Source organism: Eimeria maxima, genomic scaffold, assembly GCF_000499605.1.
Source record: "Eimeria maxima Weybridge genomic scaffold, Emw_scaff720, whole genome shotgun sequence".
NCBI lineage: Eukaryota > Apicomplexa > Conoidasida > Eucoccidiorida > Eimeriidae > Eimeria > Eimeria maxima.
The window spans coordinates 5,001-17,885 of NW_013566716.1; the positions used below are offsets into that span (position 1 = coordinate 5,001).

The 12,885-nt window shown below is 47.2% G+C and overlaps 3 protein-coding genes across 3 annotated transcripts in view; 2 read left to right on the forward strand and 1 right to left on the reverse strand.

Moving 5' to 3' along the window:
- EMWEY_00041770 (hypothetical protein, conserved) overlaps positions 1–608 on the reverse strand; it is a gene marked incomplete at both ends in the record, with an annotated part of 3,331 nt that extends 2,723 nt beyond the window's left edge. Inside the window, one exon of the mRNA XM_013482713.1 lies at positions 98–608. Within this exon, the coding sequence (XP_013338167.1) occupies positions 98–608 (511 nt within the window). The remainder of the gene's footprint in view (positions 1–97) is intronic.
- A 721-nt stretch (positions 609–1,329) lies between these two features.
- Positions 1,330–3,543, forward strand: EMWEY_00041780 (hypothetical protein, conserved; the record flags this gene model as incomplete). Its single annotated transcript, XM_013482714.1, has 1 exon — positions 1,330–3,543. The coding sequence occupies one exon, from the start codon at positions 1,330–1,332 to the stop codon at positions 3,541–3,543; it is 2,214 nt and encodes a 737-aa protein (XP_013338168.1).
- A 1,385-nt stretch (positions 3,544–4,928) lies between these two features.
- Positions 4,929–9,732, forward strand: EMWEY_00041790 (hypothetical protein, conserved; the record flags this gene model as incomplete). Its single annotated transcript, XM_013482715.1, has 6 exons — positions 4,929–6,063; positions 6,733–7,035; positions 7,323–7,567; positions 7,744–8,094; positions 8,484–9,140; positions 9,643–9,732. The coding sequence occupies 6 exons, from the start codon at positions 4,929–4,931 to the stop codon at positions 9,730–9,732; spliced, it is 2,781 nt and encodes a 926-aa protein (XP_013338169.1).
- Between the last annotated feature and the right edge of the window lie 3,153 nt (positions 9,733–12,885).

Consider the following 12,885-nt stretch of genomic DNA (forward strand, 5'->3'; position numbering starts at 1 on the left):
AGCCGAGGGAAGCAGCAGCAGCACCAGCAGCAGCAACCTGCTGCTGCTGCTGCAGCAATATCTCCATCATATAAACAGCCACCTGATGACGATACACCTGTGCTGCAGCTGCTTCCTCCTGCTGCTGCTGCTGCTGCTGCTGCAGGATCGTGGTTATGGTGGCTGCTGCTGCTGCTGCTGTCGCAGGGGGTACTGTCCTGCTGCTTCCAGCTGCTAAAGAACCCTGTCTGTGGGGGCCCCCCTGGGGGGCCCCCACTAAGAGGAGACTCTGCTGCTGCTGCACCCTGCTGCTGCTGCTGCTGCTGCTCGTCACTTGCTGCCATTTCTGCACGAATGGATCGGGCGATCCCCAAGGAGACAGACATTGCATGCTCCCTAAGGGACTCTATACTGCCTCCATTTGCTGCTAGCTGCTGCTGCTGCTGCTGCACAGCAGCAGCAGCAGCAGGAGCTGCAGCAGCAACTGCTGCTGCTGGCGTTGAAGTTGAAACGAAGCCACAAGGTCTAGAGGGCTGCTGCTGACGGTTAGCAGCAGCAGCTGCTGCTGCTGCTGCTGAGGAGACAGCAAGTGTCTCCTCAGGGATGAGGGGGTCTGCCGTTAAGATCATGTCTGCTACCCTGCTGCTGCTGCTGCTGCTGCTGCCGCTGCTGCTGCTGCTGCTGCTGCTGCTGTGCAGCTCAGGCGAAGACTTTTGTGTTTAATATTTACCATAAAAAGAGGAAAAAATGAATACAAGGGGAGAGGGTATGGGGGGCCCTTGAGCTGGCTTGCTGCTGCAGCAGCTGCAGCAGCAGCAGCAGCAGCAGTAGGGGGCCCCCCGAGATGCTATAGGGGAGTGAGGGAAGGAAGATCTGCTGCATGCAGCAAAGGCGATAAAAATAAAATTAAAATAGTTGCTGTTTGCTGTTGCTGCTGTTGCTGCTGCTGCAGCTTTACCCTCTCTTGCTGCTGCTGCTGCTGTAGCAGCAGCAACAGCAGCCGGGGGGGCCCGACCCGCAGCAACACCCACCTAGTAACACACTAGCATATCTCTAAGAGGTATATGCATTTTTGCTGCTGTTGCTGCTGTTGCTGCAGTTGTTGCTGCCCTTGCTGCTGCTGCTGCTGTTATTTTCTTTTTTTTTCTTTTTCTTCTTTATTATATATGTCATCTTCCTCCCCCCCCGCTGCAGCAGCAGCAGCAGCAGCAGCAGCAGCTCTAGTTGCTGCTACTGCTGCTGCTAATAGTCTATTGTCTTTAACTATAATAATAAAAAATAATAAAAAATTAGGGTTTAGGGTTTAGGGTTTAGGGTTTAGGGTTTAGGGTTTAGGGTTTAGGGTTTGCGATGTCGCGTATAAATGGTCCAAAGATAATTTTATTTTTTCCTTTTTCTTCTTTTTCTCCTTTTTTATTCTCTTTGCTGCAGCAAAAGTTTAATCCTTCTTCTTCTTCTTCTCCTGCTGCTGCTGCTGCTGCTGCTGCTCTTATTGTTACACCACAAATACTTGCATGCAGGATTAGGCAACTTACAGCAGCACAGCAACAACAACAACAGCAGCAGGAGCAGCAGCAGCAAGAGCAAGAGCAGCAACAGGAGCAAGAGAAGCAGGTAGATAAGCAGCAACAGCAGCAAGATAAGAAAAAGAAGCAGCAGCAGCAGCAGCAGCAGCAGCAGCAAGGAGTTGATCCCTTAGAGGATATAGATTTGCTGCAGCAAGTAGCAGCACTGCAGCAAACATTTCCTTCTCTTCTTGTTGTTGCTGCTGTGTCTCCTTTTGTGTCTCTTTTTGATTTAACTGCTAGCAGCAGACAGCTCCTGCCTTCTGCTGCTGCTGCTGCTGCTGCTGCTGCTGATACACCCCCGCCGCTGCTGCCAGCAGCAGCAGCAGCAACAAGGGGACCCTCAAGGTTATTTCTTATTCCTCTCTTAAAGATAGAAGAAGGAACTGATCTTATTAATATAGGCAGCAAATATCTGCATGCAGCAGCAGCAGCAGCAGCAGCAGCTGCTGCTGCTGCTTCTGCTCCAGATGCAGCAGCAGCAATAGCAGCAACAAGAACAGCAGCAGCAGCAGCAGCAAGAGCTACAGAAATAACAACAGCACCCAGAGGTACACAACTAGCACCTACAACACCAGCAGCAACAGCAGCAGCAGCAGTAGCAGCATCAGCATGTGCTGCTGCTGCAGCAGCAGCAACAGCTGCTGCTGCTGCATGCATGCGGGGCCCCTTTAAGGAGGTAGCTATAAGTCTTGGGGCCCTCCGGCTGCAGCAGCCAGCAGCAAAAATTTTATTAATTTTTTTAGGGTGTAGAGCAGCACTAACGACTCCACAGCCTGCTGCTGCTGCTGCTGCTGCTGTTGCTGCTGCTGCTGCAGCAGCAGCAGCAGCAGCAGCAGCACCTGTTGCTCCTGTTCCTGCTGCTGTTGAGGATGCTGCTGCTGATGATGATGATGCTGAGGAAGAGGCAGATGTAACAATAGCAGCAAATGGCACAGCAGCAGCAGCAGCAACTGCAGCAACAGCAGCAGCAGCAGCAGCAGAACAGTTGACACCGCAAGAAGACATGTTTGTAGAGGTATATACGCAAGAGACACTTCCTGCTGCTGCTGTTGCTGCTGCTGCTGCTGCTGCTGCAGACGAGGATGCTGTTGCTGCTGCTCCTGCATCAACTGCAGCAAGAAGCAGCAAACGCAGCAAACCCTCCACTAACGGCAACCTTAGCGACAGCAGCAGCAGCAGCAGCAACAGCAGCAGCCGGAGCAGCAGCAAGAACAAGAACATCAGCAGCAGCAGCAGCAGGAGCAGCAGGAAGAAGACACGTCCTTGTGATTTGCTGCCAGCAATGGATATATTAGTTAGCGATTTGCTGCTGCTGTGGGGTGTACAGACAGCTCATGAGGCAGAAGAGGAAGCAGCAGCAGCATTAATTATAAGAATTGTTGCTGCTGCAGCAACTGCAGCAGCAGCAGCAGCAGCTAATAATCATAATGCAGCAGCAGCAACAGGTAAGTTGCTGCCTAGAGGAAAATTGCGGCGTCTTCTTGTCTCTGCTAATGAGCAGGCAGAAGCACAATCTGCTGCTGCTGCTGCTGCTGCTGCTGCACCTGGTGCTGCTGCTGCTGCTGGTGCTGCAGGAGAAGGGGAGACACTAATGCCTGTGGGGTGTACAGGCAGGTCTGCTGCAGTGCAGCGCTGCTGGCAGCAGCAGCTGCTGCAGCTACCAGGTGTAACAGAGGAAGTTGCATGCGCTGTTGCTGCTGCTTACCCAACACCTGCTGCTCTATTTGCCCGTGCTGAGGCAGCAGCAGCAGCAGCAGCAGCAGCAGCAGGAGGTGGCGCTGCTGCTACTGCTGCTGCTGCTGGGGCTGAGGGGTCACTGTTAAAGGAAATAGCAGCAATTAGTGTGGGTCCCTGCAGCAGCAGCAGCAGCAGCAGCAGCAGCAGCAGCAGCAGCAGCAGCAGCAACAGCAACAAACGCCGTGTTGGTGTTGCAGCAGCAAAGAAGATCCTAAGTGTATTTGGGGTGTATGGACACCCAGAGGATATTATTAATTAATTAATTAATTTATTTATTTATTTGTTTATTTATTTATTTATTTATTTGTTTATTTATTTATTTATTTATTTATTATAAGGAGACAATAGTATTGTCTCTTTATTAGGTGTCTCCTTTCTTTATTATTAACAATAAAAAAAACAATTCTTTTTTATTTATTTATTTATTTATTTATTTATTTATTTATTTATTTATTTATTTATTTATTTATTTATTTATAGTTATTATATATAAGTATATACATATACATATTACGTTAGTTAATAAATATAATACGTATATATACAGTTACGTATATATACAATAAATATATATATTATATATATAAATATATATATTATATATATATTTATTTATTTATATATATAAATTATTTATGTACTACATATACTAAGGGCATACACATACTGCAGAGTTATTAGCAGCAACTACTTAAATGCAGCAGCAGCAGCAGCAGCAGCAGCAGCAGCAGCAGCAGCAGCAAGAGCAGCAGAGGTACATCTAGTACAGAGGCAGCACACAGCAGCATCGCAACATTAAACAAATACCTTCCCTTTATATTTAATTATCTAACACCATTAGCAGCAGCAGCAGCTGCTGCTGCTGCTGCTGCTGCTGCTGCTGCTGCTGGTGTTGTTGTTGCAGCAACTGTGGCTGTGAGGGCTGCTAACAGACGGCGTCCGGTGTCTGCATTGGGGTGTATAGGCAGCTAAGATACATTTTTATGTATATTTTATTTATTTATAAATAATAAATAAATAAATAAATTAATTAATTAATTAAAAAAGAAGAAAAAAGGAGGAAAAGGGGGGCCCCTGGTGTTGCATGCATGCAGCGGACCCTCCAACCCGATGCAGCAGCAGCAGCAGCAGCAGGAGCATATGCAGCAGCAGCAGCAACAGCAGCAGGGAATAGAAGCAGAAGAAGAATATAAACCCATAAATATAATTGGATTTAGGGTTTATGGTTTAGGGTTTAGGGTTTAGGGTAGTCAGGTGTTTCCTTACCCATCCCTTCTGCGTCCTCTCTTAGCGGCCTTGTTGCTGCTGCTGTTCTTGCAGTTGCTGCTGCTGCTGCTGCTGCAACAGCTGCAGCAGCTGGTACCTGTGTCTGCTGCTGCTCCTGCTCCTCTCAGCCTTTGCTGCTGAGTGTTATCTTAGCGCGTTGCCGCGTGGGGCCCCCAAGGGCCCCCTGCTGCAGCAGCACATCCGCAGCAGCAGCAGCAGCAGTAGCAGCAAACTTCCTTATCATCTCTTGCAGCAAAGAGCAGCAGCTAATTCAGCAGCAACAGCAGCAGCAGCTGCAGCACAACCACCGCAACCACCACAACCACCTCAACACCAACCACCACCACCCCCAGCAGCAGCAACAGCAGCAGCAGCAAGATGACAGTGCTGCAGGGGGATTCTGCTGCAGCAGCAGGCCTATTAAAGCCTAATGGTTGGGCAGAGTTGCTGTCGCGTGTGGGGGCCCCCCAGGAGGGGCCCCCCCCATTGCTGCAGCGTATACATGCTGCTGCAGTGTCTGCTCAGGCAGCAGCAGCAGGAGGAGGGAATCTAGGAGGCGGTGAATCTAACAGCACGAACAGCAGCAGCAGCACTACCAACAGCAGCAACAGCAGCAGCAGCAACAGCAGCAGCAGCAAGGATCTATTAGACTCCTTGCTTCCTGCTGCAGCAGCAGCAGCAACCTGTGGGGCCCGTGACAGTCTATCTGTCTCCCTTAATCGTTATATGAGGGAATATAGGAGAATAAAGGCACAAGGTTTATTATCTGATGGATTTTCTCTCCTTGAGGCCCCTGCTGCTGCTGCTGCTGCTGCTGCTGGTACTGCAGCAGCAGCAGCAACAGGTGCTGCTGGTGCTGCTGCTGGTTTGGGGATTTACGGCGTTGGAAGTACTGCTATAGATGCAGCAGGAGGTGCAGCAGCAGCACAGCAGCAACAACAGCAGCAACTGCAGCAGCAGCAGCAGCAAGAAGCATTTATAGGTATGGATAGCAGCAGCAGCGGCATAGATGTTGCTGCCTTTCATTGCATGCGCCGTCTATACACCAGAGCAGCAGCAGAAGCCCTCAGCAGCGCAGCAGCAGCGCAGCAGCAGCTTCTTGCTGCAGTAGAGATGGAGAGAGACCTCTGCTGCTGGGCAGCAACAAAGGCGTCTCTTATGCAGCAGCTAGCGCTACCTGCAACAGCAGCAGCAGCAGCAACACCAACAGCAGCAGCAGCAGCAACAGATAGTCTTTTATACGCAGATGGGGCCCATAAAGGAAGTCTGTGTCTGTTAGGGGGCCCCCAAGGGGGCCCCCAAGGGGCCCCCCAGGGTCCCCTTGAGCCTCACCCTCTGCTGACAGCACAAGAGCTGCAGCTGCTGTATGCATTGCCTGTGCTGCAGCAGCTGCAGCAGCAGGAGGATGGTCGTGGTTTGCTGCTGTTGCTGCAGCAGTTACCTGCCGCGGCGGCGGCAGCAGCAGCAGCAGCAGCATTAGAACAAGAGAGGCCAACAGCAGCAGCAGCAGGAAGTATATGTATACAATCATCAGGTTTAGATAGTTGGAGTGTATGGGCAGCAAATGAGCAGCAGCAGCAGCACTGCAGCAATTTGCTGCAGTTGCTGCTAGGTATATTTAGGTGTATAGACACCTGGAGAAAAAAGGAGACAAAAAAAGGAGACAGTCTCCTTTGTCTCCTTATTAATAACTCTATTGCTGCACTAGAGGAGGATAGACGTGCTGCTGCTGGTGCTCCTAATTTGCTGCTGCAGGCAGCAACAGCAGCAGCAGCAGCTCATGCAACTGCAGCACCAGAGCCTCTCTGCTGCAGTACAGATCTGCTGCTACCCTGGCTGCAGCAAGCAGCAGCAGAGGAGACACTTGCGGTGTCTCCGCAGCTACGTGCATGCAACATATGGTGGTTTGCTGTCTATCTTGCATTCAGGAGCGGAGATATACTCGTACGCTTCCTGCTGCTGCTGCTGCTGCTGCTGCTGCTGTTGCTGCTGCTGGTGGTAGTAGTGGTGCTCATGCTGTCTCGTTGCTCTTGCTGCTGGTCTTGCTGGTGCTGCTGCTGCTGTTCTTGCTGCTGTTGCTGTTGCTCTTACATTTGTTGTTGCTGCTCGTGCTCATCCTGCTGCTGCTGCTGCTGCTGTTGCTGTTGCTGCTGTGTTGTGCTGCAGTGTCTCCTTTCTTTAGGTGCTGGTCCTGCATTACCTCATGGTAGCTGCAGCTTTTCTGCTGCTGCTGCTGCAGCAATAGCAGCAGCAGCAGCGGATCCGTCTTCTGCAGCAATCCATCATCAGCAGCAACAACAACAACAGCAACAACAGCAGCAACAGCAACAGCAGCAGCAGCAATCTGTCTGCATGCGCGAGTACGGAGACTATCCCCCTTTGCTGCCCTTTATATGCAGGCAGCTAGTTGTGCTGCTGCTGCAGACATCTATGTCTGCTGTTCTTCGTAATGCAGCAGATAAAGAGGGACAAACTGCAGCAGATGGTAAGGAATAATACCAGCAGCAGCAGCAGCAGCAACAGCAGCAGCAGCAGCAGCAGCAGCAGCAGTAGCAGTAATAGTAGTATTAGTAGTAGTAGTAACAGGAACAGGAGCTGTATTGACAAAAGCAGAGAAGCAGCAGCAGCAATAACAACAGCTGCAGCAGCAACAGCAGCAGCAGCAGCAGCAGCAGCAGCTGGGGGGAGGGAGAGGAGGGTTATGTATGTGCTGCTGTTTGCTGCTGTTTAACATCATAAGATTTGTGCTGCTGCTGTGATTTGCTGCTGCAGCACTGCATGCATTTGCTGCTGCTATGCCTAGTGCTGCTGCTCTTTCTCCAGCAGCAACAACAGCAAGAGGATGGAGTGATTGCTTCGTGCTGCACCCCCCGCCACAGCAGCAGCAGCAGCAGCAGCAACAGCAGCAGCAGCAGCAGCAGGAAGCAGCAGAGAGGACCGATCCTCATTTGCTGCTGCTGCTGTCTTTGCTGCGCCCTGATCTTTGGCCTCCTCTTAAACTATCAGAGACACTACAGGTATAATTAGGGTTTAGGGTTTAGGGTTTAGGGTTTACTAGGGTTTAGGGTTTAGGGTTTAGGGTTTACTAGGGTTTAGGGTTTATATTAAGGTTTATTTAATTGTCTCCTTTTGTGTCTCCTTTCTGCTGCTGCTGTTGCTGCTGCTGCTGCTGCTGTGGCTGTTGTTGCTGCAGCAAGTGACACAGGAGGACTTCCTGCATTACCGTTTAATGTTGCTATTAGCTCAAGATCGTCAGCAGCAGCAGAAGCAGCAACAGCAGCAGCAGCAGCAGCAGCAGCGTGAGGGTTTGCTGCTTCGTGGTCTCCGTTCCCTCTTAGGTAAGGTAAAGTTACAAGGTCCTCATTTCTTTGACCCCCAGCAGCAGCAAATAGATCTAGCAGCAGCAGCAGCAGCAGCAGCAGCAGGAGGAGGAGGAGGTCATGTACAACACCCTCATCTGCTTCTACTACAGCAGCAGCAGCAGCAGCAGCAGCAGCAGCAAGGATGGACAGACCCGCAGCAGCACCTTGCTGCTGCTCTGCATGTAAATTTTACTTATTTATTTCTTTTGTCTCTTTGTGGAGGAATAATAGATTGTCTCCTTTTTATTATTAATAATTATCCTTTCCTTAGGGTAATTTATTTGCTGCTGCTGCTGCTGCTGCTGCTGCTGCTGCTGCTGCTGCTGTTGCTATTGCTGCTTTTGCTGCTGCTGGTTATGGGGATGGGGGTGGTGCTGTTGTTGTTGCTGCTGTTGTGTTAGAGGTGCTGTATCTGTTGCTACTAGAGTTGCTGCTGTTGCTGCAGTTGCTGCTGCTGCTGCACTTGCTGTTGCTGCACTTACTGTATTTGCTGCTGCTTTATGTGTATATGTATGTGTGTGTGTGCTGCTGCTGCTGCTGCTGCTGCTGCTGCTGCTGCTGTTTGCTGCAGCGTGTGGCGATGTGTTTGCTGCTGCTAGCCTTTAAGTTTGGTTGCTTTGAGTCTGCTGCGCTGCTGCATCTATCTGCTGAATCTTTGCATGCAGCAGCAGCAGCAGCAGCAGCAGACACAGCATGCGGTGTATTAGGTAGAATAGGAGGAGGAGCAGCAGGAGGTTTTGCTGCAGGAGGTTTTGAAGCTGCTGCTGCTGCTGCAGCAGCAGCAGCAGCAACAGGATCGTCATCATCATCAACAACAGCAGCAGCAGCAGCAGCTGCTGCTGCTGCTGCTGCAGCAGAAGGTGGTGGGGGCCCCTGGTCTGATGAATCCTGGGCCCTTTTATGGCAAGAAAGGGGGGCCCCCTCTTATGTGTCTCTTTATGATTACCTGTCCCTTTATTTATTTGCTGCAGTAGAGGATAACTTGGGGTGTACAGACACCTCATCCTTGCATGTAGCTAACTGTCTCCTTTTTGCAGCAACAGCAGCAACAGCAGCAACAGATACATCTATCTCTTCCTCTCTACAGCAGCAACAGCAACAGCAGCAACAGCAGCAACAATTGCTGCTGCGCTGCACACCAAGGCAGCAACTACTGTCTCTTCTTCTCTCCTCTATTAAGAAGGGACTACAGGGGACAGATCCATTAGCTACTCTTGCTGTTCTTAATGTAAGTACTGTCTCCTTATTTATTTATTTATTTATTTATTTATTTATTTATTTTATTTATTTATTTATTTATTTTATTTATTTATTTATATAAACCCTAAACCCTTACAGGGAGGGGCCCCTATATATACACCCTACTACTCAAGGGGGCCCTTGGAGGGTTAGGGTTAGGATGGGCCCCCCCTGTGTGTTAATAGGTGGGGTTGCTGTGTGTGTCTGTGTGTGTGTGTGCTGCTGCTGCTGCTGCTGCTGCTGCTGCTGCTGCTGCTGGTGCTGGTGCTTGTGCAGTTATTACCGTTATTTGCTTCTGTATATTTGCTGCCTAGTGCAGCAAGAGCAGCAATAAAAGAAATAAGGAAGGAAGGAGTGCTGCTAGCAGCAGGAGACAATGAGCTGTCTCCTGGTCTCCTAGAGGATTTGCTGCTGCAGAAAGGAGACACTTTGCTGCTGCTGCAGAGACAGCAGCAACATAGATTTGCTGTTGACTTTGATACTATTAACAGCAGCAGCAGCAACAGCAGCAGCAACAGCAGCAGCAACAGCAGCAGCAGCAGCAGCAGCAGCAGCAGCAGCAGCAGCAAGGTGTTGGCTAAATGTAGACTAGAGGATGAACTATGGGGTTCTTACTTCGTGCTGCTGAATGCTGACAGCAGCAGCAGCAGCAGCAGCAGCAGCAACAGCAGCAGGAGGAGGACAGTGTCTCCTTGGGCACCGTTTGATTGCGAATCATTAGGAGACAGCAGCAGCAGCAGCAGCAACAGCAACAGCAGCGAGGAGCTGCTGCAGCGCCGTCAACTATTAGAGGAATATCCTTTCTTATTTTTATTATATTGTGCTATAAGACAAGAAGCAAAAAGAAAAGGAGACACTTTTCTTGCTGTCTCCTCTTCTTGGCTACTTACTGATGAAAGAAATACTGCTGGTACCTTATTTGCTGCTGCTGCTGCTGCTGTCGTTGCTGCTGCTGCTGCTGCTGCTGCTGGTGTTGCTGCTGATGATGATATTGCTGCTGCTGTTGCTGTTTGTGTTTAGTGTATAATGTATATGTGGATATTTCTGTATAACCTAATCATCACCAACTGCTCCTGCTGCTGTTGCTGCTGCTGCTGTTGCTGCTGCTGCTGCTGCTGCTGCTGTATACAGAGGCATTGGCTGAGGGTTTCTCTTCTCAATTATTTAGTGACTTTAGGCCTGACTGCAGCAGCAGCAGCAGCAGCAGCAGCAGCGAATTAAAGGCATTCTTCTTAAGGGTATTTAATTTACTTAAGGTAAGATAATATTTTGCTGCTGCTTATTTAGTGTGCTGCTGCTGCTGCTGCTGCTGCTGCTGCTGCACCCAGCAGCAGCAGCAGCCAGATGCAGCAGCTGCATCAGCATCACCATCAGCAGCATCTACACCATCACCAGCAGCAGCACCATCACCATCTACAGCAGCAGCAGCAGCACCAGCACCACCACCAACAGCAGCAGCAGCAGCAGCAGCAGCAGCAGCAAATTGTATATATGTATGTGTCTGCATGCAGCGTCGTAGTGTAGGTGTCCCTCGGCGTTTAGATATATTAGCAGCAAAGTGTCTCTTCTTCTCTCTTCTTATTAATCAACAATTCTTTGAGGCTATGCATGCATTCAATAGACTGCAGCAGCAACTCAGGTACGGACTCTTGCTGCAGCAGCAGCAGCAGCAGCAGCAGCTGGTGGTGGTGGTGCTGCTGCTGCTGCTGGTTGTGTCGTTATTTGCTGCTGACTTCTTTTCTGCTGCTGCTTCTGCTGCTGCATGCATTTAGACCCTACATATACCCCTTTATACAGCATCAGTCTGTGTTGCTGCAGCAACAGCATCAGCAGCAACAGCAACAGCAGCAACAGCAGCAGCAGCAGCAGGAAATGTATATGTTTATGTATATAGGTTATTACCTGATACAAGAGAGGAGATAAGACCTTTTTTTGCTAAAGAAAAAGACAAAAGATTAATTGCTTCCTTATTAGATGCACTTGTATTCCTTATTAAACAAATGCTTGCTAGAGGATATCTAGTAAGTAGCTGCAGCAGCAGCAGCAACAAGTGCAGCAGCAGCAGCAAGTGCAGCAGAAGCAAGTGCAGCAGCAGCAAGGGCTGTAGCAGTAACAGTAATACACAGAGGTTTGCATGATTGTGCTTATAATTGTTTATTATTATTTATAATTATGTTTATTAGGGTTTATGATTTCCTAGGGTTTCCTAGGGTTTAGGGTTTCCTAGGGTTTAGGGTTTAGGGTTTAGGGTTTAGGGTTTAGGGTTTAGGGTTTTTTTTTTTTTTGTGCAGTTGGAGAATTTATTACCATTAGAGAGATTATTAACAATTCAATTTGTTGCTGCAGAGTTGCTGCAGAAAGGAGACAGTCCCTTTATTGAGGGGACTAAGAGTTATTTAACACAATTAGTTATGAGGTATAAACAGTAATATATATAATATAAATAAATAAATAAATAAATAAATAAATAAATAAATAAATATATAAATAAATATATAAATAAATAAATAAATAATTTAATTTAATTAATTAATTAATTAATTAATTAATTAATTATAATTCATTTATTTATTTAATTAATTTAATTAATTAATTAATTAATTAATTAGTTAATTAATAAAAAGAAGAAAAAAGGGGATATTCTAATTTATTCTATTGTTAAGAAAAGGTATAAAAGGAGACAAAAAAGGAGACAAAAAAAACGGAGACAAAAAAGGAGACTATTTATTTATTTTATTTTATTTATTTATTTATTTATTTAAACTATTTATCTTTTTAACTTCTTTTATTAAATTTAATTAATTTAATTAATAGGGACAAAAAGAAAGAGAAAGGGACACAGGCAACATAGGCAATATTAGCTAGCTAGCTAGCTAGCTAGCTAGCTAGCTAGCTAGCTAGCTAGCTAGCTAGCTAGCTATAGGGTATATATACCCTAATATATAGTAAATAGATATAATCAATAGATATAATAAATAAATATAATAAGTAAATAAATAAAGTATATATTATTTATTTATCTATTTATTATGCAAGAGAAGGAAGAAAAAAAATTTTATTTATTTTCTTCTTAGGGGCTGCATGCAGCCCCAAATCCTCTCTTTGGGGCTGCATGCGTTTTGCATGTATTTGCATGCAGCTGCCAGCCCCATAAATATAACAAAAGAAATAATAATATAATTAATTAATTCCTTAAGACGTCTGCATGCAGCCTTTATATGGTCTTCTGTTAGGTTGCTGCTGCTGCTGCTGTTGCTGCTGCTGCTGCTGCTAATAATAATAATAGGAACAGACACAGCAGCAGCAAAAAAGAAGGAAAAAAAAAAATTATTCTCTTGCTGCTGCTCTTATGCAGATACAACCCATTTGCTGCAGTGTACAGACACCTCAACAGCAGCAAGACTGCAGCAAATAAAGGAGACTCCCTCTATCCCTCATCATTATGTGCTAGGGTTTACTAGGGTTAATTAGGGTTTAGGGTTTATTAGGGTTTATTAGGGTTTAGGGTTTAGGGTTAATAGTTGGAGGTTGACCTTTAGGGTAGATAACAGAGATTTACCCCTAAAACTCTAGGGTTTAGGGTTAAGGGTTTAGGGTTAAAGGTTTAGGGTTTATTAAGGATTTATTAGGGTTTAGGATATATTAGGGTTTAGGGTTTATTAGGGTTTATTAGGGTTTAGTCCCTATAGACCTCTCTCTCTCTCTCTTTCTCTCTCTTTCTCTTTTTTTTTTTT